Consider the following 23571-nt stretch of genomic DNA (forward strand, 5'->3'; position numbering starts at 1 on the left):
GCAGTAGAGATGTAAGCAACATTCTAAGCTAGTCAATCAGATAGAATCAATGCCATCAGTATAACAGGACTTAATTGTATGTAGTAGTATTTTACTCCTGCTACCCATTTACATTCTAAGTATTTATGGTCATCAATGTGTATCATAGGATATTTGGCAGTTTTAAGCTAGATGGTTTTGTAAAAGTGCACAATTACAGCAGACGCTCTAATGAAAATACCTGACTTCCTTATGATGTGATATATAATGTCACTGTCCAGCTTTATCCAATTGTGCTCATTTCACTTACATTTAATACTACTTTTCCCTTTATTAGTGCTGTTATTCTTGAAATGTCTTCATTATTAAAAATAGCATTTTAAAATAATAAATGTTATTAAAATGTCTTTATTTTTAAAATATCTCATTTGATGTTTTTTATTTCTAGTTAATTACCACAAAACTGGGAGTTTCTGGTCATGTACACAGATTATTGGCTGGATCTATGGCAGGTAAGGGGAATGGGTGTATATTTTTCTGATGACTTAATATTCTTTTTTTTAAAAAAATTATTTATTTATGCATACAAGAACTGGTGTACAGGCCAGAAGTGTGGAGGGTGAGAGCATTCACCAGAGACAGAGTGGGGAACAGAACAGGCAGATTGACCAAAGTACACTGCTGAGGGGAGCAGCGGGCGAGTCAGGAAAGGTCTGCTGCACCATGAGGGTCTCCTCCCTGGCCGGGGATCGAACTCGAGCTGCAGTGGCTGCTGACAGCCTCATCGTGCAGTGCTTAACCCCTTGTGCCACCAGGGAGGCCCCTGACAAGTTAATATTCTATTAAAATATTTTTTGTTTAGGTTGTATGTGTGACACTGATTAGGTAGCACACATTTGTTATCTCTTTACACTTAATTATAAAAAATCATTAATAACCTGATTCAAAAAAGGGTATTTTTTTTTATTTATTATATACTATGCATATAAGAACTGGAATATAGGCCAGAGGTACCGGGGTGAGAGGATTCACCAGAGAGTGGGAGCAGAAAGGCAGATCTACTGAAATACACTGCTGAGGGGAGTAGTGGGCAAGATAGGAAAGGTCTGCTGTGTCATGTGGGTTGCTCCCTGGCTGGCTGGCCAGGGGATTGAACTTGTGCTGCCATGGCTGCGGATAGCTTCACAGTGCTGTGCTTAACCACTTGCACCACCAGGGAGGCCTCAGTATTGCTAATATTTTATTTCCTAGTTTTTAGATTTGTCTTTTAACTTTACTCATGAAAATATTTTAGAAGAAGTTAGATAGGCAGCTCTCCTGCCCACCTGTGTAGGCATATCTATCCTTTCCTTTTTCATATAATAAGCCTGCCCTTTTGGAAATAATTAAAAGTGTCTGCTTCATGAGGAAACTCACCATGTGCAGCTGAAAGGGGAACTGTGGTGAAACTTTTCTCAGAGGTAACCCACAGACCACACTAAGAACACTCTGTCTGTACAATTTCTGTACTGGCAGGATGCTGCTCTCATGTCCGCCTATCACTATGCAGGTGTTTCTTTTCTCAAACCTTTTCCCCTTGCAAAACAGGAGCAGCAGCTCTCCTGTCCACCTGTGACTGTGGGTGCTCTCTTTTTCTTTCTCATTTCCCTAATAAAACTTTTAAAATGTTAAATAAAAGAAAAAGAAAAGGTTATTTAAAAGTTAAACCCCCTAGAAATAAAAAAAAAAAATTCCTCCCTAAAATACATTTTATATAGCCAAACAGGTTAATATTTTCCTCTGTAGCTTCAAAATTTGTATTGTGTTTAGAAATGCCTTCCTCATTCTAAGATAAAAACACTTAATCATTTTTTCTACTAAAACTATTTTTAGGGGCCTCCCTGGTAGCACAAGAGGTTAAGACGCAACCTATGAAGCTGTCTACAGCCTCTGTAGCATGAGTTCGATTCCCCAGCCACCAGGGAGCAACCCACATGGCAAAGCAGACCTCTCCTGACTCGCCTGCTGCTCCCTCAGCAGTGTACTTCAGTCAATCTGCCTGTTCTGTTCTGTTCCCTACTCTGTCTCTGGTGAATCCTCTCACACACACACACCCCCGCCCCCCGCCACCACACACCTCTGCCCTCTACCCCAGCTCTTATATACATAAATAAATAAATCCTTAAAAAACAATAAAACTATTTTTTGTATGTTGATCTTTTTTATATTTATTCTTATTGAGAAATGAAGTAGGGATTGATTAGGAAATTTTTTCTCCAAATGACTAGAGTTTGTGCCAACATTATTTACTCAATAATTTATACTTTTCCCTGATCGTAAGCATCACCTATATTGTGTGCTGAATTCTGTGAATTTATTTAAAAGAATTATATATATACAGTGATATTTAGCAACAGAGATATTCATTGCAATTTTGTTTATCATACCAAAATGTAATGTAAATAATTAGCAATAGAAGAATAGTTTTTAAAAACCCAGAAAAATTATTTCTAAATAAGCAATGATTTTTGTCACTATTTTGGCGCCTCCGTATTTTGGGAGAACTTTATCTACAATTTATACACTTCCATTTGTACACTAACTAATTGAATCTCCCCATCCTTTAGAGCCCAACCCAACAGCTACTACTGCTTGTGATATTTTTCCTTGAGATTTTTCTGGAAGCACCATGCCTCTGAGGTTTTCTTGGGCTGGTGTAACAAACAAATTAATATCAGACTCATTTGTAGGTGAAAAAGAATAAGTTTAATTTTATACATATTGTAATTTCTATAGAGTAAATGAAACAGTGTTTTTATTTTTGAGCTAATGGATGGCAGTGTCATCATACCATGCCCATCACTGGAGCTCCAAAGTCCTCCACCATAGTCAATATAAGTTCATTTTTTAAAAGGCTTATTTTTATTTATTTATGCATATAAGAACTGGGGTCTAGGCCAGAGGTGTGGGGAGCAGGATTTTGAAGCTTCCTCAGAGACAGAATGGGGAGCAGAACAGGCAAATCTACTGAAATACACTGCTGAGGGGAGCAGCAGGTGAGACAGGAGAGGTCTGCTGCTCCGTGGATTAGTTCCCTGGCTGGGGATCAAACAGGCCACAGTCACTGGTGATAGCTTGATAGCATTGAGACTTTTACCCCTGTGCCACCAGCGAGACCCTAAGTTACTTCCTTTTTTTTTTTTTTTTTTTAAATTTACTTATTTATACATACAAGAACCGGCCAGAGTTGCTGGGGGTGAGAGGATTTACCAGAGACAGATTGGGGAACAGAACAGGTAGACTGACCGAAATACACTGCTGAGGGGAGCAGCAGGCAAGACAGGAGAGGTCTGCACCATGTGGGTTTCTCCCTGGCTGGCTGGGGATCCAACTCATGTCGCAGAGGCTTCTGACAGCTTCACCGCACTGTGCTCAACCCCCTGTGCTACCAGGGAGGCCCCTAAGTTACTTCTTTTAATGCTAGTTTTGTTACTCAACAATGGGCTTTCTGCCTGACATGCACAGAAGCCAGTACTATGGCATCTTCTTTTGAGAAAAGAAGGTTTATTGTGAGTTTGAACAGCTAAGATTGGTTTCATGGGAGTGAGGAAGAAAGGGGAAAAATGCTAGGAATGTGGAAGTTAAGGATTGCAAAATCTGATTGGTTAATCACTAATCCATCAGTACATGGAAAAATTCTTTCCCATTCCCTAGCTCTTTCTTGTTGATAGATCCCTTACTTCTGAATATAGTCTGGAGGGCTGTTGATTCACTCTTTGCTTTTGAATGTAGTCTGGGCAGTTCCTTCTTTCATGGTTCCGTGTTGATGGTCTCTTGGTTCTGTGTGGGTTAGGGTTCTGAATGCTTGGGTTATGTGACTCATGGACAAGTGTCTGCTCTGTTGCTTCTGAAAACAAACTGGTATCTGGTATTAGACAGTAATAGAATTTAAAAAAATACAATCCAGTTAGACTTATTTACACTTATACCACAGCCTTTGGTACTAATAATGTAAGTTGACAGTGGAAAGAACTTGAGAAGATTTTATAAACTGACCATTTTCTCACAAGGCTATTATCTAGCAGGTCATGTATCGTATACTTCTATCTTTGATTTCATTGGGTTTTCACAGTATTGCTATAATTTGAGCGCACACTAATGATAGGAGAGATCTACCTGTCCTTGCTACCACATACACACATCTCCATATATATTGAGTTAGAAAAACCTAGCAGTCTTTCTTTTGTATGTCTCTTTCAGTAAGCACATAGACACTTGTAACTCTTTTGATCACCAATTGTGTGAATTTTTTCCCCCAGACAAATCAATTCTGTATCACCAGCTGGATGTCCAGAAATTTAACTCAGTTCTCATATTGACTGCCTGGAGGTAGAATCAGATTCCATAGTCCCAGGAGATTGCCCCCCACTCCACATGCCAGTTACAAATAATAGGTCCCCAGGTTACTCACAACTTCTGATGGACTTGGCTACAAATCAGAGGTTCCCATAGCCATCTTCCCCTTGGATTTGATTATTTTGTAGAACAGCTCACAGAATTCAAGGAGACATTTATATTTATCTGATAAAGGATTCAGATGAACAGCTAGATGAAGAGCTGCATAGGGTGGTGAGGTCTGACAGGGTTCTCAGTATAAGAGCTTCTGTCTGTTGAGTTGGGTTATGTTACCATCCGGTATAGTAGTATTCACACACCTGGAAGTTCTCCTAGCCCCATACTTTTGGGATTTTATGGATACTTCCTCATGAAGGCACGATAACTTATAATTCCATTGCCCTCCCGACAAAATCTCAAGCTTCTAATTATGGCTTGGTCTTCATGGTTACTGACTTCTCTCCAGGACCCCACCCAGAGATACCTCATTCAAAAGCTTCTGCTAGGGTGGCGCAAGGGGTTAAGACGCAACCTATGAAGCCATCTGCAAGCCACTGCAGCATGAGTTCAATCCTCGACAGGCCAGGGAGCAACCTACGTGATGCAACAGACCTTTCCTGATTCGCCCACTGTTCCCCTCAACTGTGTATTTCAGTTAATCTGCCTGTTCTGTTCCCCACTCTGTCTCTGGTGAATCCTTTCACCCCTCCACCTCCACTCCTTTGGCCTGTACCCAGTTTTTATATGCAGAAATAAAATAAATCTAAAAAAAAAACCAACAAAAAAACCAAAAGCTGGGCCTCCCTGGTGGCACAAGGGTTTAAGATGCAACCTGTGAAGCTATCCGCAGCCACTGCAGCATGAGTTCAATCCCCCAGCCAGCCAGGGAGCAATCCACATGGCACAGCAGACCTCTTCTGGCTCACCCGCTGCTCCCCTCAGCAGTGTATTTCAGTAGATTCACCTGTTCTGCTCCCCACTCTGTCTCTGGTGAGTCCTCTCACCCCTGCCCCACACCTCTGGTCTATACCCCAGTTCTTGTATGCATAAATAAATAAATCTTTAAAAACAAACAAACAAAAAAGCTTCTGCTAGTGTTCCTATCACTTAGGAATTGACAAGGTTTTGGGAGTCTTAGGACCAAATGTATAATTTTTATTATAAATCATAGTGTCATACATATATATTATTTCTTTCACATTTAAGTTTCTGCTTTTGTTTTCAGGTATGACAGCAGTTATCTGTACTTATCCTCTTGATATGGTTAGAGTACGTCTAGCATTCCAGGTGAAAGGGGAACACACTTATACAGGAATTATTCATGCATTCAAGACAATTTATGCAAAGGTATTTCGTATTATTATTTTAGTCTATAGTATTTCCTAGAAAAATGTTTTGAATGTCATCTAAAATTTATTCTTTTATTTACAATTATTACTAATAGTAATCATGAAAACACACCTGTGTTTTTAGAGTGTATCCCAAAATAATTTTTTCATTATAATGTATGTTTTTGTTCTTTGATGTTCTTAATAATGCATAAAATGTGATTTCACTTCTAAAATGTTTCTTTACTCAAAAGGAAGGCGGTTTCCTTGGATTTTACAGAGGTTTGATGCCTACTATATTAGGAATGGCTCCATATGCAGGTATGTTTCAAATTTGGCAAAACCTTATTTTTTTATTTTCTTCTAAAATGATTTTAAAATTTAGCATTTTATAGTTAAGCCCCCAACCAAACTAGAATTTTTCCTTCTTTTCTTCTTTAAAAATAACCATATGTCTCAGCACCATTTTAAACATTCCCTCCTTTCCCCCATTGGTCTGTGGTACTACTTCTTGAAACAATAATAGAATGCATTTTTACATGAATCTTTATTTTTGGCTGGACAAATCCCTTTACTTTATGCTTCTTTTTTTTTTTTTTTCCAGGATCTTAGAACTATAGGTACTTTGTTCTACCATGTATATTTGAGAATTAGTTTTTGATGTTGCACAAAAGTCCTTGTTGGGGTTTTTAATGAAATCTTATACAGTTCTTGCATATTTGTTAAATATATTCATAGACACCTTATAATTTTGTCACGTATTTTAGAAAATTACATTCAGTTTATTAGCTTGATTTAATTTTTATGATCTTATAACTAGCTGTTATACTACTTGATATTACAGCCAGCCAATATGTTACTTTAGATGCTTTGGGTTTTCTGTGTGGATAATCACATCCTGTGTAAATAATAGAATTTTTCTCACTTCTGTTCCATTCCTCCCTTCCCTTCACCCTCCCTGCCCCCTAACCCTCCTTCCTTGCCTTTCTTCCTTCCTGTACCTTACTCTTCTAGTAAAGGTCTCAGAGTGTAGTAGTGACTAGATGTGATGACTTGGGACATTTTGTCTCGTTATTGGTTTTTAAGGTATATACCAAACACTGCAGACTGAGAAACTGAAACTGCAAAGGAAAAGTGTTTATTCAGGGATTTAGGGATATAGGCCTGGGGAACATAGACTCAAAGAAGCACAGGAGTTGCAAAGGATGGGAAGTGTTTATATATATACAAAAAGCTTGCTAGCTCATACTTTGGTTAGCCTTATGCAAATGAGGTATTCAGTAGTGCAGTTCTGAGCAATCATTGGTCCAATCTCAATCCTAGGCTGTCTTTGTCATTCCTGGGTGGTGGTCTTTCTAGGTAGTGGACTAGTCTGGGCACCCAGGAGCATGTTGGAGTGCCTGGACATGCTGCTGCCTGACCCTCAAGTACCTGTGCACTCTGGTTTTTATCCAGACTCAGGATGACTCCATTTTTGGTTCTCTTTCTTATGTAACTTAGCAAAGGAAATTTTTCTTATACTTGCTTATTTAGCATATTTGCCAATGTTTTTAACTTATACCATTTATCGAGTTGAAGAAGTTTTTTTTTTTTTTTAAGATTTATTTATGCATACAAGAACTGGGATACAGGCCAGAGATGCTGAGGGGTGGTGGTGAGAGGATTCACAAGAGACAGTGGGGAACAGAATAGGCAGATTGACTGAAGTACACTACTGAGGGGAGCAGCTGGCAAGTCAGGAGAGGTCTGCTATGCCATGTGGGTTGCTCCCTGGCCGGCAAGGGATCGAACTCATGCTGCAGAGGCATCGGATTGCTTTATAGTGCGGTGCTTAACGCCTTGCGCCACCAGGGCGGCCCTGAAGAAGTTTTAGTAAGAACTTTTTTTTTTTGTGGGACCCTCGCTGGCGGCCGGGGAACTAACCGGCACTGCAGAGGCTGCGGGCAGCCTCGCAGCCCAGCGCTCAACCTTGTGCCACCAGGGGGAGGCCCTTAGTAAGAACTTTTATCTGAATTGGTCTTGAATTCATCAAATACCCTTTTCTACAATTACTAAGGTTATCATTCCAGTTTTCTCCTTTAATCTGGTACTATGATGAGTGATATTAACAGATGTTCTAATGTCAACACAAATTGGTTATGATACAATGATCTTTTTATGGTCTGTTGGATTCAATTAGCTAATTGTGTTTGGAAGTTTTACATCATAATGGTATGTGGTTATGCCTTTCAAAAAAGCACAGAAAGCTAAAATACTGTGATGAAATAATAAAGTATATTTACTTTAAAACAATTTCGGGTAAGGGTGGAGAAAGAAATTAAGAACAAAATTGGTCATGAGTTGATCACTGTTAAAGTTAGGTAATATGTATATGGTGGCTTACTTTACCACTGTGTACTTTTTTTCTTAGTTTTAATTTTCTTATTTTCCCCCTACTATTGTCTACTTTTGAATTTTATGTTTGAAATTTTCCCAAATAAACCCAGAGTAGGAAGGAAATAATTAAGACGTGAATAAAAATCAAGGAAATGGTAAATAAAGATAGATGAGAAAAGAAAGCCAAAATTGATTCTTTGCAAAACTGGTAACTGATAAAACAAATAAAAATTAAAAAAGGCCATGACTATAGATAGAACAGATATGAAAAAATTTGTAATAGGAAAAATTAAGTCTTAATTTTCATGTAGTATATTGTCATTGTTCAAATTTCCCCATCTCATACTTTTTTTTAAGATTTATTTATGCGTACAAGAGCTGGGGTGTAGACCAGAGGGGTAGGGGGCTGGAGTGGGGGTTGTTTGAGAGGATTCGCCAGAGACAGAATGGGGAGTATAACAAGCAGGTCTACTGAGATATACTGCTAAGGAGAGCAGTGGGCTGGCAAGACAGGAGAGGTCTGGGCCTCCTGGTGGCGCAAGGGGTTAAGCACTGCACTGTGAAGCAATCCGCATCCTCTGCAGCACGAGTTCCATCCCCGGCCCGCCAGGGAGAAACCTGCATGGTGCGGCAGACCTCTCCTGTCTCTCCTGCTGCTCCCCTCAGCAGTGTATTATGTCAGTCTGCCTGTTCTGTTTCGCACTCTGTCTCTGGTGGATCCTCTCACTCCCCACATCTCTGGCCTGTACCCCAGCTCTTGTATGCATAAATAAATCTATAAAAAAAAAAAAAAGACAGGAGAGGTCTGCTGTACCATGTGTGTTAGCTCCTGGGCTGGAGATGGAACTGGTGCTGTAGTAGCTATGGATGGCTTCATAGTGAGGACACTTTACCCCTTGTGCCACCAGAGAGGCCCTCATAATTTTTTTTTTAGCCAAATAGAAGTTTATATTTGCCTAGTAAATCTTTTTTTCAACTTTTCTTTTTGGTATCTTTATGTTTTAGGTATTTTTTTAAAGATTTATTTAGTTTTATACAAGAAGTGGGGTACAGGCCAGAGGCGCGGGAGGGTGAGAGGATTCACCAAAGACAGAGCGGGGAGCAGAACAGGCAGACAGACCAAAATACACTGCTGAGGGAAGCAGCAGGTGAGACAGGAGAGGTCTGCTGCGCCATATGGGCTGCTCCCTGGCCGGCCGGGGATCGAACTTGTGCTGCAGAGGCTGCAGACAGCTTCATAGCACTGTGCTCAACCCACTGCGCCACCGGGGAGGCCCACTTTAGGTATTTCTTTTGTAAACTCATATACCTGAATTTTAAAAAAAGATTTATTTATTGGGCCTCCCAGGTGGCGCAGCAGTTGAGCGCTGTGTTGCAAAGCTGCCCTCAGCCTCTGCGGCGCCGGTTCGATTCCCGGATGCTCCCCGGCCACCGGAGGAGGGTCCCACATGGCGCGCAGACCTCTCCTGCCGCTGCTCTGGCTCCCCGCTCTGGCTCTGGTGAAGTCTCTCACCTTCTCGCGCTTCTCACTGTACCTAGTGCTTGTATAAATAAACAAACAAATAAATCTTTAAAAAAAAAGATTTATTTGTTTGTTTATCTATCTATTTATGCATACAAGAACTGGGGTACAGGTCAGAGGTGCAAAGGGTGAGAGGATTCACCAGAGACAGAGTGGGGAACAAAACAGGCAGATTGACTGAAATGCACTGCTGAGGGGAGCAGAGGGTGAGACAGGAGAGGTCTGCTGCGCGTATGGGCTGCTCCCTGGCCGGCTGGGGATCGAACTTATGCTGCAGAGGCTGCACATAGCTCCATAGTGCTGTGCTTAACCCCTTGTGCCACCAGGGAGACCCGTCTTGATTTTATTCATGTGAGATTTTAATGGGACCATTATAAAATCATTTAAGTGTTCAGCAAGTATGAACTGCATATTATTAATAATTGAGTTAATAATTTAATATTTATTGGATTTTGTATATTTATAAGCCATGTATTTTATAAGCCATTTATTTTATAACCATGTTACAAGTATCATGGTTACAACTCTTCATTGGAGAGAAAATTAGGCAATGAATTGAAATTAACAACTTTGTCACTTCTTAATTTTTTTCTCTCTGCTGTACATTATCACCATTATTGTAAATATGTTGTCATATGTACTTACAATTACTAATCATGAGTGCAATTTTTGCTCAGGTGAGTCCTTAGAAAACTGTTTCATTCTATTCACATGTAAGGTAGCATTTATACTCAGCTACTACTTGTATTCAGTGAACTGGAATATAAGTATTTGGAAACCAATGCTATTATTTTTCATAGATGGTAATTTTGTCATATTTAGGTTATTTGTAAGCATTAATTACATCTTTTATCTTAAAATAAGTAAAACATGACAAATCAAGAGATGTATAGGTAGGTTTTTGAGTTAATACGTTATTCTGTAAGATTGATGTCTTTTTAAAATTTGTATCCTGTTAAGCATCATGGTGAATTCATATTTTGTTTTTCAGGTGTTTCTTTTTTTACTTTTGGTACCTTAAAGAGTGTTGGGCTTTCCCATGCTCCTAACCTTCTTGGCAGACCTTCATCGGACAATCCTAATGTCTTGGTTTTGAAAACTCACATAAACTTACTTTGTGGTGGTGTTGCTGGAGCTATAGCACAGACAATATCGTAAGTTTCTTCCTTAATTCAATCAGATTATAGTTACTCAATCCAGATTTTTAACATTGCTTAGTCACTTTTTCAATAGATTATTAAAACACAAAATCCCTTACAAAATATAAGTATTATTTAATACACTTTCTCAAATGTGCCCACACTTCAAGCATATTATTAAGGATTATGTGTCAATTACCAAATTAATTTAAATTTACCAATTTCCTATGGATTCATTTAAAAGAAAGAAAACTAGAAAGTAATGTTAAGTATATTCTTCATTCATATTTTCTCCCGAATTTTTGCTGATATTAAGTGTCTGAAGTGTGTGTGTGTGTGTGTGTGTGTGTGTATGTGTGTGTCTGAGGTACAACTTTTCTTGCACTAAATCTTTTTGTCAGGCAGTGTATTAGACATTTGTCTAATACACTGAAGGTGAAACAAAACCTCAAGGAGCCTGTATTTTTGGGCAACCCATTTTGGACAATTGATGCTATCTATAGTCTCACAAAGCAACACATAGCAGTTAAAATCAAAGATTGTCTGAAAGCCCAAAGTGGGTCTATCTTGTTCCCTTTCACACCCTACCCCCACTGTTATGAGACAATAAGGTAGGTAGGGCTAGCGCTATGCCCCAAAACTCAGCGTGAATCAGCTATAAAAGCTAGACCTTTGCCCCATTTCCAAAGACTTGTCATTGTCCTTGAAGAAGAGGAGGAAATGTCCTGATAACATTACTAAGGTTAAAAACTAAGCCCCTACTCCTTACTCAACAGGCAAGTTTGGAAGACTTATATGGATAAGGGGAATTAATGGGAACCAGGCCATTAAGCCAATAATCTGGACCATGAATCAGAACATACCCCAGGCCAGATATCCTAGCCAGTCACTGATGTCTAGAGTATAAAAAGAGCTTCTAGACCCTCTGCCAGCACAGCCAACCTCTTTTCTCTCACTGCTTCTATCAGCAATGAATTTCAATAAATCTTCATTCACTGTTCTTTAAAAAAAAAAAAAGGAGCCTATACTCTTATTGAGACAGAGAATACAATAAAGTTATGTATTAATATGTGTTGTGTGGGAAACATAATTGGTAGAGGAATTACTATGTTGTAATCAGATAAGTGACTTCAAAGAATTTTCCAGACCAAGAGAGTCAGTAGATCAGATTAAAAGAAAGGTGCTGGGCAACAAATGTTGGCGAGGATGTGGAGAAAAAGGAACTCTCCTGCACTATTGGTGGGAGTGCAAACTTGTCCAACCACTATGGAGAGCTGTGTGGAGATTTCTGGACCTACTAAACATAGAGCTTCCATATGATCCAGCAATTCCACTCCTAGGTATTTACCCAAAGGACACAGAAACATCAATTCCAAAGAACACCTGCACCCCTATGTTTATAGCAGCACTGTTTACAATAGCTAAGCTTTGGAAACAACCCAAATGCCCAAAAATAGATGACTGGATCAAGAAGATGTGGTACATATACACATGGAATATTACTCAGCATTCAAAAAAGATAAACACATGCAATTTGCAGCAACATGGATGGCGCTGGAAGGGATCATGCTCAGCGAAATAAGCCAGAAAGAAAAAGAAAAATACCTGATGGTCTCACTCATAGCAGGAATCTAGAAAACTTAAATAAGGGACCAGGAAAATGAATAACTATAAGAAAGTGAAAATCAAAATCAACAAAAAACTATGAACCAGAGACACTCTATGGGGGGTGTGGGGAGAGGGGAGGGATTGGGGTCAAAATAAGGAGGTTGCATTTGTATGGGGGATATAAAAATAAAATTTATTAAAAAAAATAAAAATAAATAACAGAAAGGTGCTGGGATACTAGAAGCAGGAACTTTTCAGGATTAGGAAGAAGAAAAGTTTTCTGTGACTGAGAAGTATGCTGAAAAACAGGAGGTTGCACTGTCATAAAGACTCAAAAAAAGAGAGTATCCAATGGAAAAAGAAAAGCAAAACAAGATAATACTGATAATACTGGAAAATAAGGTGTTCACTGGATTTTATAATTAAGGACTTCTGTATGGTTGGGTAGAGGGAAATTCCCCTTGCCTTTCTAGGCTTTTCTCTGACTGTTCAAGCAAACAAATTAATACCCCACTGATTAGTATGAGAAAAAAAAATTTAATTATACATATGTGGAGAATTTACATGGCTTGTAAATTCTAGAGTAAGAAAGACAGACTAAGGATTTTTATTTGCACTGATGAATAGGATAAGGGTCAGAGGCATCAAATAGGGAGAGGAATATCACATGATGAGGAGAGAATGACATATGTCACAAAACCAGAAGATCTAGATGTTTTCCCTGCCATAAGATAGGTTCCTTTGATTAAAAGATTATTTCTGTAGATGACCCTAAGTCTGGGTAATTTTTATTCTTTAAGATAATGGTTAACAGGTTCACTTGAAGCCCAAGGCTTTGATTGACCTTAGCTCTACTTGGCATTTGACATTTATTGGAAAAAGCCTGCTCTGGACATTTTGAGAAGATCTATCTTTTATTACCTTGGTGAAAGCAAATATAGTGTATTTTTGGGTAGGAACAAATCTTACTAGACTAAAGAAGAAAGTGTGTGGTTTACTTTTAGAAATCTGACTGTGGAACCTTGTTTGCAGAGATACTATTACCTCCAATGATTCTAATTCTCTTGGTTTTATTGCTCCTTTTCTTTATTATTCATTTTTAAAAAAATATCTATTTATGCATATGAGAACTGGGGTACAAGCCAGAGGTGCGGGGGGCAGGGGTGAGAGGATTCACCAGAGACAAAGTGGGGAGCAGAACAGGCAGACTGACTGAAATACACTGCTGAGAGGAGCAGCCGGCGAGACAGGAGAGGTCTGCAGTCCCTGGCCGGGGATTGAACTCGTGCTTCAGAGGCTGTGGATTGCTTCATAGTGCTGTGCTGAACCCCTTGTGCCACCAGGGAGGCCCTTCTTTATTATTCACTTCCTACTTAAATCCTTGTGATGTGTCTTCTCTTTCCTTCTTCTCTTTTTAAACTATATTCTATACGGGTCCAGTGTCTTCTGCTCAGTTCTTTCATTCGCCTTCCAATTGTTTTAATTCTTGGGTTTGTAACAGTGCCCTCTCTTGCTGATCATTCTCCCCACCCTTCCCTTTTCAGGCATCTTACTGTTCCAATCCTCTTCCTTCCTATTTATGCCACTTTTTTAAAGCTTCAGCTAGACTTTAGTTCTCTGTTCGTCCCATAAATATTTAGAATAGCTCATTTATCTTTATGATTTTAATGGTGATCTCTGTAGATAACTAATTTTATCTGAAAATTTGTCACTGACTCCATTACTTCAATAACATGCCTTGCATGTTTTTACTTGTATCTTCTGCCATCATTGCAAACTTCATAATTCAGATATTACTTTTTTGTCTTCTTCAAGACAATCATCATCTCCCAACTTTCTATTTTGTTATTGATAATCATTTATCTGTTAGTCCTGATACTTTGTAATCATTTTTCACATGATTTGTATTCCCAGTGTGAAAATGTGCGTTCATATTTTTCACATTGTATTTGGTGGCAATGGTCATAAGTCTTGTGATTTTTTTTACTTCAGAACTTTGCTTGGAATGTTATTTTCCTTCTGGGCCTCCCTGGCGGCCTAGGGTTAAGTCTCAGCGCTACTACTATGGAGGCCCACCACAACTGCCTGAGTTTGATCCCCGAGCAGGGAGCTAGCCCACATGTGGGGCAGCAGACCTCTCTTGTTTTACCTGCTGCTCCCCTTAACAGTATATTCAGGGCCTCCCCTGGTGGCGCAGATGGTTGAGCGCAGCGCTGTGAAGCTGTTCGTAGCCTTTGCAGCGCCAGTTCTATCCTGGCCGGCCATGGCGGGGCGGACCTCTCCTGTCTCACCCACTGCTCCCCTCATCAGTGTATTTCCTCAGTCTGTCTGTTCTGTTCCCCGCTCTGTCTCTGGTGAATCCTCTCACCCTCCCACGCATCTGGCCTGTACCCCCGTCTTGTATAAATAAATAAATAAATCTTTTTAAAAAACAACAGTGTGTTCAGTAGATGTGCCTGTTCTGCTCCCCATTCTGTTTCTTATGCATCCTTTAACTGCCCCCTCATACCTCTGGGCTCCACCCCAGTTCTACGCAAAAGTAAATAAATAAATTCTTAAATGTTATTTTCTTTCTTTCCCTTTTTTTGCTAGTTCTGATCTTTGTACTTTGTCTTTCCACATTCTCTCTTTTGTACTAATCAATTCCTTCTACTCAGACACAATTGTTCCTGCTTGGAAATTATGTACATATATATTATTTTTGTACATATATATTATGTACATATAATTATGTACATATATATTGTATAATTATGTACATATATATAATTTGTCATATATTACTTATGTATATATTAGACACCTTGGAGAATTTTTTTTTTTAAAGATTTATTTTTATTTATTTATACAAGCACTGGGTACAGTCAGAAGCGCGGGAGGGTGAGAAATTCACCAGAGCCAGAGCTGGGAACAGAACAGGCAGACTGACGAAGTACACTACTGAGTGGAGCAGTGGGCAGCAGGAGAGGTCTGCGCGCCATGTGGGACCCTCCTCCGGTCGCCGGGGAGCATCGCTGCGGGCAGCTTCGCAACCCAGCGCTCAACCACTGTGCCACCGGGAAGGCCCTACCTTGGAGAACAAAGCAGTCTTGTGACACTGAAGAATGCTGGAGTCTAGACTCCATTTTTTTTTTTTTTTAAGATTTATTTATTTGTTTATACAAGCACTGGGTACAGTCAGAAGCGCGGGAGGGTGAGAGAATTCACCAGAGCCAGAGCGCGGAGCAGAGCAGGCAGAAGGACCGAAGTACACTGCCGAGGGGAGCAGCGGGTGGCAGAAGAGGTCTGCGCGCCATGCGGGACCCACCTCCGGTGGCCGGGGAGCAGCCGGGGATAGAACCGGCACCGCAGAGGCTGTGGGCAGCTTTGCAACCCAGCGCTCAACTGCTGCGCCACCGGGGAGGCCCTAGACTCCATTTTCTTATTTTTTTTTTTAAGATTTATTTATTTATGCAGGCAATAACTGGGGTACAGGCCAGAGATGTGGGGGTGTGAGAGGATTCACCAGGGACAGAGTGGGGAGCAGAGCAGGCAGATCTACTGAAATACACAGCTGAGGAGAGCAACAGGCGAGTCAGGAGAGGTCTGCAGCGCCGCCGTGTGGGTAACTCCCTGGCCGGGGATCGAACTTGTGCTGCAGTGGCTGTGGATAGTTCCATAGTTCTCATCTCAACCCCTTGCACCACCAGGGAGGCCCCCTCCACTTTTTTATCTTCATGTTGGTATAAGAGTACCTACTTTAAGAAACTGTGACGATGGGCCTCCCAGGTGGCGCAGCGGTTGAGCGCTGGGTTGCGAAGCTGCCCACGGCCTCTGCGGCGCTGGTTCGATCCCCAGCTGCTCCCCGGCCACCGGAGGAGGGTCCCACATGGCGCGCAGACCTCTTCTGCTGCCCGCTGCTCCCCTGAGCAGTGTTCTTGGGTCCTTCTACCTGCTCTGCTCCCCGCTCTGGCTCTGGTGAATTCTCTCACCCTCCCGCGCTTCTGACTGTACCCAGTGCATGTATAAACAAAACAAACAAACAAATAAATAAATAAAACATGCCTGGAAAAAAAAAAAAAAAAAAACTGTGACGATGGAGTGAAATAATGTACAAGCATGGGACCTAACAAAGTCAATATTAGCAAAATAAAGTATATATTTTTAAAAAAATCACCTGAGATTCTTCTTCTAAAAAAGATTACTTTCAGGTATTTCATTTCAGGCAATCTTTTATATGGAATTTTCTCTCCTCTAATGCAATTACCTGTATTGTTAATTCTAGTCCTTAAGGAAATTTTTTATTGGTTTACTGGTGTGCAAAGCATCTTAGGGTAGTGGTCTTCAACTGGGAGGATTTTGTATCCAGTGAACATTATTAATAGCTGGAGACATTCTGGGTTGTCACAGCTGGGGGTGTGCTTCTGACATCTAGTGGATAGAGGCCAGGGATGCACTTAAGCAACCTATAGTGTACAAGCAGGCCTTTTAACAAAACAAAATTCTGCTGAGTAATTGCTAAAGATCTTATTAGCTTTATTTAATGATTCATGAGTAGTTATCTAACAGATAGAAAGGAGCTCTGAGGAGCTGTACAACATGAAAGACTTTTATAGGTAGACGGGATCAGGAATAAGGAGGTTATACTTGGAAAACGTGAATTGGTTGTGGCAAGGTCACTTTCCATTAGGGGATGGCAGGATTCTTTTTAGACAAATGACTGCACTAGTGCTGATCAGGTGATTCCTGATTAACTGGTTAAAAATTCCATTTCTGAGAGAGACTGAAACTGTAATTAATGTAAGTATCTGGAGAAGTGGGGTTTAGCATAAGTGATTCCATTTGGGCCCTTTGTCTTATCCACAACTAAGAATAACCACAAAATCCGAAATTGAGAAACCCTGTCTTAGGGTAACAACAATGAAGATCACCCCATTTGTTTCTTCACGCAGTAGTGTTTAATTTGGCCTTGAGTAATGAATAAAACTTGGTATTGTGCTGATGGATGGTAACAGGAAGAGAAGCACATAGCAAAGTCAATTAGAGGACTATATTGTTATTTGACTTACAGATTAGACAAAACAACTAGAGAATACTTCTTAGCAAATATGAAGATTTGTTGTCAATAATTGCCAAACCGAAATAAACACTTTTAAGCCCTGCCTTTTTCTTCTTGTAGCTACCCATTTGATGTAACTCGTCGGCGAATGCAATTAGGAACTGTTCTTCCAGAATTTGAAAAGTGCCTGTAAGTTCTTCATATGCCATTGTTCATTTTCTTTATGTAACTTTTAGTAAGTAGGAATATAGGAGTGTAGTCTCACCTGTAGTCTAGATCTTCCCTTGACCTCCCTTAATATGTTTTTATAACTTTATATAAGATTTTAATCATGTCCTGATACTCCTATTAAAAAATTTCACTTTAAAGCAGCTCCAATAAGTAGAAATATAATGTAAGCCACATTTATAATTAAAACTTTTCTGATAGCCACATTTTATTTTATTTATTTATTTTTTAACTAACTATATTTTATTTTAAAGATTTATTTATTTATTTATACAAGCACTGGGTACAGTCAGAAGTGCGGGAGGGTGAGAGAATTCACCAGAGCTAGAGCGGAAAGCAGAACAGGCAGACCGATGAAGTACACTGCTGAGGGGAGCAGCGGGCGGCTGGAGAGGTCTGCGCGCCATGTGGGACCCTGCTCTGGTGGCCGGGGAGCATCCGGGGATCGAACCTGCGCTGCAGAGGCTGCAGGCAGCTTTGCTGCCCAGCGCTCAACCACTGCGCCACTGGGGAGGCCCTGATAACCACATTATTAAATAGTATAAAAAGAAACATGAACTAGAAAATGCCGAGAGTCCCATTTGGCTTTAGTTTTCGTATTACTACTAACCCACAGGAAACAACTACTTGTCAGTTTTGGGTGCAATATTAAAGAAGAACATGCATATTATAAAGGCCCTTCCTTTATCCACGTAAAAAGCTATGTATATGTATGAGATTGCTTTTCTTGATATATTTAAACCAAGACAACATAGCTCAACAACAAACAGAATGTACAAGTAGATAAGCAAATTCAGCTGTCCTCTAAAAAGATGGACATTAAAGAAGTTGGCAAATTATAAAACAATGTCAGGCTTTTTCCTCAATTTTTTTGCTTTGATAAATTATTTTTCATAAAAGTGTCATTTATATAGCCATGTAATGAGTATATTTTTAAGTGAAAAATATTTCAAAAAATTTGTTTCAACTTCTCATGGAATATTGATAAGTTAAAGAAAATAACCAGATGAAATTGTTTTAAAATATTTAATATATCTAAAATGGGCCTCCCCGGTGGCGCAGCGGTTGAGCACTGGGTTGCGAAGCTGCCCGCGGCGCCGGTTTGATCCCCGGGTGCTCCCCAGCCACCGGAGGAGGGTCCCGCATGGCGTGCAGACCTCTCCTGCCGCCCGCTGCTCCCCTCAGTAGTGTACTTCGGTCCTTCTACCTGCTCTGTTACCCGCTCTGGCTCTGGTGAATTCTCTCACCCTCCTGTGCTTCTAACTGTACCCAGTGCATGTATAAACAAAACAAACAAACAAATAAATAAATAAACATGCCTCTATTAAAAAAAAAATTAATATATCTAAAATATGGTCATTTCAGCATTTCAAATTTCACATCCTTTTTTTGGTATACTTAGCTTTTGAAATCCAGGGTGTATTTTATACTCACTGTATCTTTCAATTTGTTTTTGCCACATTTCAAGTGTTAGCCATATATGGCTAGCAGTTACTATTATCATACAGCAGGGTTTAGCTATGGAAATGAATTATTCTTTTGACTGATTATGTCCCTCAGGGACAGAGCAGGTTGTTTGTTCTGATCTCAATTCCCGTTGTTTTCCCAAAAGAGTTTTTGAAGATTTCAGCTCATATTGTCTACTGAAAGGGAAATTCAAAGCCTAATATGTTGTTTTAAAAAGAAAATATACCATTTGAAACAAGAAAACTCTTCATTGTTGAAATATGAAATATTGTCCTTCAAGCTTTAGTTTTATAACCATCTACTTGTTATAGTAAAGAACTTGAGTTAAAGGGTAACTGCTCACATATCCTTTAAAAAGATTACATCGGTATTTCAAATATTATAATAAAATTGTTTCCAATAAATCTCACCAACATAGTATAAGCAAAATACATTATATTAATGAGCCCTACATTTCTGAGTATAACTCTTGTATTTGTTTGAAAGAATTGCTGTTTTATTGTGAATTTTTAGTTTGTTTTAACATTCGCCTTCCAAAAGGTATTCAATATGACATTTCAGCTTCTTTTAAAAATGCAATTATGTGGATCCTTAAATCTCTGTGTAAAAGTGGGCATACGGGTTTCATCTTTTAACTATTGTCTTTCAGTACCATGCGGGAGACTATGAAGTATGTCTATGGACACCATGGAATTCGAAAAGGATTGTATCGTGGTTTATCTCTTAATTACATTCGCTGCATTCCCTCTCAAGCAGTGGCTTTTACAACATATGAACTTATGAAGCAGTTTTTTCACCTCAACTAAAAAAATTGTGATTTATTTTCTGTAATAAAATCTCAGAGAGAGAAATAAAAGTTAACTTTACTTTTGGGGGGAACATTACTTGAAGGGGGACTTTTACCCTGTCACATGAACCACTTGTATTTTTAATACTTGATTTTTTATTCATCAAAAATCAAAAATGCTTACTATACTTTTTGATGCCAAAAGTTGTATCTTAGAACATTGAAAAAAAATTCCTAAGCTGATGCTGGCTAATCAGTTAGGTTATTTGAAACTATTTTAATGTGTTATTTGGAGGTAGAAATAGCTGCGAAATATTCAAGAGGTTACCATTAGCTTTATCATGCTGTTCCAAGCTTTTAATTGTTATCATGATTTTCAAAGACTTAAACATTGATTATTATTATAATAAACAGACTTGGTTATATTGAGCAGAATGAAGAGAACTGAATTTTAAAGTTCTGCAAAACATAGCTGAGAGGCCAGCATTGAAGTATTATTCTTATTATCTCTCTCATTATTCTGTTTCATTTGATAAAAGGACAAACTTTTTCTCTTCATTTTGTAATAACATGAATGTTGTATTTAAAAAGTAGTCATGTAGTGACTGAACAACAAATAATGAATTTTCAGGTATTGCTTAATTGTTACTACCAGGTACTATGAATGATTTAAATTGTTTTTTAAAATTCAGTGCATTTCCCAAAATTAGTAATGAAAACACTGAATATCTTTGCTGTCAAACCTGATTAGCATTAGAGATTTGTTTTTACTAGAGGATTTGGTATATACTAGAAAATTTATTTAAGTGGACTGTGAAATATCCATTAATATAGATGTGAATGTCAAAGAATGTTCCTAAGGTATATGTTATGATACATCAAATAGTTCTTCCATGTAAAATAATTTTAGTGCAATATAAACTTAAGTAGAAATGTAAAACATGATTTGAATGGCTATCCTTTATATTAAAATGGTTTAAAAATCTAAGAATTCCATGTATTATGTTTAGAGTACTTCTTATATTTTATTATAAGCATGATGGAAGTGGGAGGAGAAAAGTTAAATCCTCAGAAATAGTGATTTGTAGAATTGATGTGTTTTAATAACTTAGAAAACTAAGTTGAAAGTGTTATTTTTGCTTCAGTTTTGATTTTTTTGCATAAAAATTTCTTGTCATACCTTGGTAAAAATTACATGAACAGGTTTCATTTTTAAAGTCTTTATTTTAAAATAAATATGTATCTTTATATGATTTACAAGTATACCCCCAGGTAGAAATACATGTTTTCCTAAAACTATTTTGTATATTTTCATTTCTGGGCTACACTCTATCTAATATTGTTATCAACTCAAAATAATTTAAATGTAGTAAATAAATATCTCAGTTATGTTATCAATAAAGGGATTGCAAATATTTTTTTAAATAAAAATCGACATTCTATGTTATAGAATACATGGGATATTAAAATAAATTTTACTTGTATTTCAACAGTTCTTTTCTTTAACTGTTTACATTATTGAAGTACAAATGCTAAAGATGAGCAGTCAAGATGGATGAAAATTTTAAATAATCACTGTATTTATGTCTGATTTATTTCAGATTAATAATCCAAAGTAAATCTTGCCAGGTTATCTTCCATTTGAAGATTGAGTATTTCTGTTTTGATCTCCATTGTTATTCTTTCCCTGCCTTTTGGTGGTAGGCTTAGTAGCCCTGAGACTACAGTGGAAGTGATGCTATGTGACTTTTGTGCAGTTAGTCATAACACTAAATTGGCTTCCATCTGGTCTTTTGGAACACTTATGCTGGGAACCCAGCCACCATGCTGTAAGGAAGCCAAGCAGTCCCTGAAGAGAAATTGATGGCCAACCTCAACTTGCCAACCATTTGAGTAAGCCAGCTTCAGAGTGTATCATCCAGTCCCCAGCTGATGCTTTGCAGAGCAGAGACAACCTTTACCCACAGAGCACTGCCAAAATTAAAAATTTGTAAGCTAAAAAAATTGTTTTAAGACACTAGGTTTTGGTAGTTTTTTTTGTTTGTTTGTTTGTTTTGCAAAGCATTAGATGGCTTAACAGAGCCACAAAAAACCTTTAGCTAGCATCATACTTAGTGGTGAAATATTGAATGACCAGATAAAAGGTAAGAATGCCCAATTTCACAAGTAGTTAACCAGTGAACTTAGGTAGGGAAATGAAATAAAAAGCATAAATATCAGATAGAAATAATACTGCTTCTATTTGCAGATGATGTGATTAGGTAGAAAGTCTTAATGTATTTACATCACTACTAGAAATTATAAGTGAATTTAGTAAGGCCTCAGGATATAAAGTAAATACAAAAATTATTTTTATATAATAGTAGGAGTCAATTGGAAAATAATTTTAAAACAATTTCATTTAAAATAGCATTAAAATATTTTTAAAAATACTTAAATTTTACAAAAGATGTGCAAGATCTCTACACTGAGTTACAAAATGATGCTGAGAGACAAGGTCTATATTAATCTATGTTCATAAACCATGTTTATAAATTAGAAGTCTATATTGTAAAGAAATCAGTCTCCCAAATCGATTTTTAGATTCAATGAAATCCTAATTATTCCAGCAAGCTCTTATGGAGAAATTTACAACCTGATTCTAAAATGTATATAGAAATGCAAATAATCTACAATAGAATGTCCAAAGCAATCTTAGAATAAAGACATATGCCATCTGACTGCATGGCCATAGAAATGACAGTGTGGTACTGGCTGGCAAAAGGATCACCAAACCTCAAAAGAACATACTTAAATGGTCAATTTTGTGTGTGTGTGTGTGTATGTGTGTGTGTTTTTAAGAAAGGTGCCAGAGTAATCCAATGGGGGGATGGAAAGCATTTTTAACAATGCTTTGGGGAAAAAAACTATATGCAGGTTGTTGGGGCTTGGGGAAGAATTCAACCTCTACTTCATAACAGATGCATAGACCTAAATGAAAAATAAAACAAAGCTATAAGGAAAACAGAATATTTTCATGACAGAGACAGAGTGGGGAGCAGAACAGTTTGACTGAAATACACTGCTGAGGGGAGCAGGGGTTGAGACTGGAGAGGTCTGCTGCACCATGTCGGTTAACTCCCTGGCCAGGGATCTAACTTGTGCCCATAGCTTCAATAGTGCTGAGACTTAACCCCTAGCGCCACCAGGAAGCCCTAAATTGATTTTTAATTAAAAAAAAAGGGGGTGGGGGGAGTAAATAGGAGTTAATATTGGAAATAGCCTTAAAATCATTTGTTTAAAGAAGGTTTGCTCTGGATGGTGGCTAAGCACTACTCCTTTATTCTGGAGTAAGTTCCATCAAAGTAACATCTTTTATTTATTTAAATTTTCTTTATTTTCAAAGTAACATCTTTTAAAGATAAAGAGTTACTGGGCCACGTACAAACAAGGGAGCTTTCCAGCTTTGCAGTGACTACCATCATTTCTTGATGTACAAGAGAATGAGGGAGTAACTGAAGAAGCAATGTCCTTAAGAATGCTTGATGCCTTGAGATCCTGAGAGCCAGTGACAGGACTGCCCACCGATAGGAGGAAATCTTTTTGCACAGTTGAAAGCGTGGAAAGAGGTTGTAAGACAAGCACAGATATTGGTGAATTCAGTCGTGGTATGATGGAGTACCCATCTGATAGCTTCTATTTTGTTTTCCACAAAAGAGGGAGGAGAGAGATTTCAGAGAATGCAA

General features: G+C 38.5%; 1 protein-coding gene across 1 annotated transcript in view; it reads left to right on the plus strand.

The window, feature by feature from the left end:
* The window catches only part of SLC25A16 (solute carrier family 25 member 16), a 36211-nt gene extending 14911 nt beyond the window's left edge, over positions 1–21300 (plus strand). Inside the window, exons 4-9 of the mRNA XM_037496433.2 lie at positions 428–491; positions 5579–5700; positions 5936–6002; positions 10571–10733; positions 17485–17553; positions 19709–21300. Coding sequence (XP_037352330.1) covers positions 428–491; positions 5579–5700; positions 5936–6002; positions 10571–10733; positions 17485–17553; positions 19709–19865 — 642 coding nt within the window. The 3' untranslated portion in view covers positions 19866–21300. The remainder of the gene's footprint in view (positions 1–427; positions 492–5578; positions 5701–5935; positions 6003–10570; positions 10734–17484; positions 17554–19708) is intronic.
* The last annotated feature ends 2271 nt before the right edge of the window (positions 21301–23571 follow it).

The sequence above is a fragment of the Talpa occidentalis genome, unplaced genomic scaffold (genome assembly GCF_014898055.3).
Source record: "Talpa occidentalis isolate TD23 unplaced genomic scaffold, MPIMG_talOcc4v2.1 talOcc4.8, whole genome shotgun sequence".
In the NCBI taxonomy this organism is placed as follows: domain Eukaryota; kingdom Metazoa; phylum Chordata; class Mammalia; order Eulipotyphla; family Talpidae; genus Talpa; species Talpa occidentalis.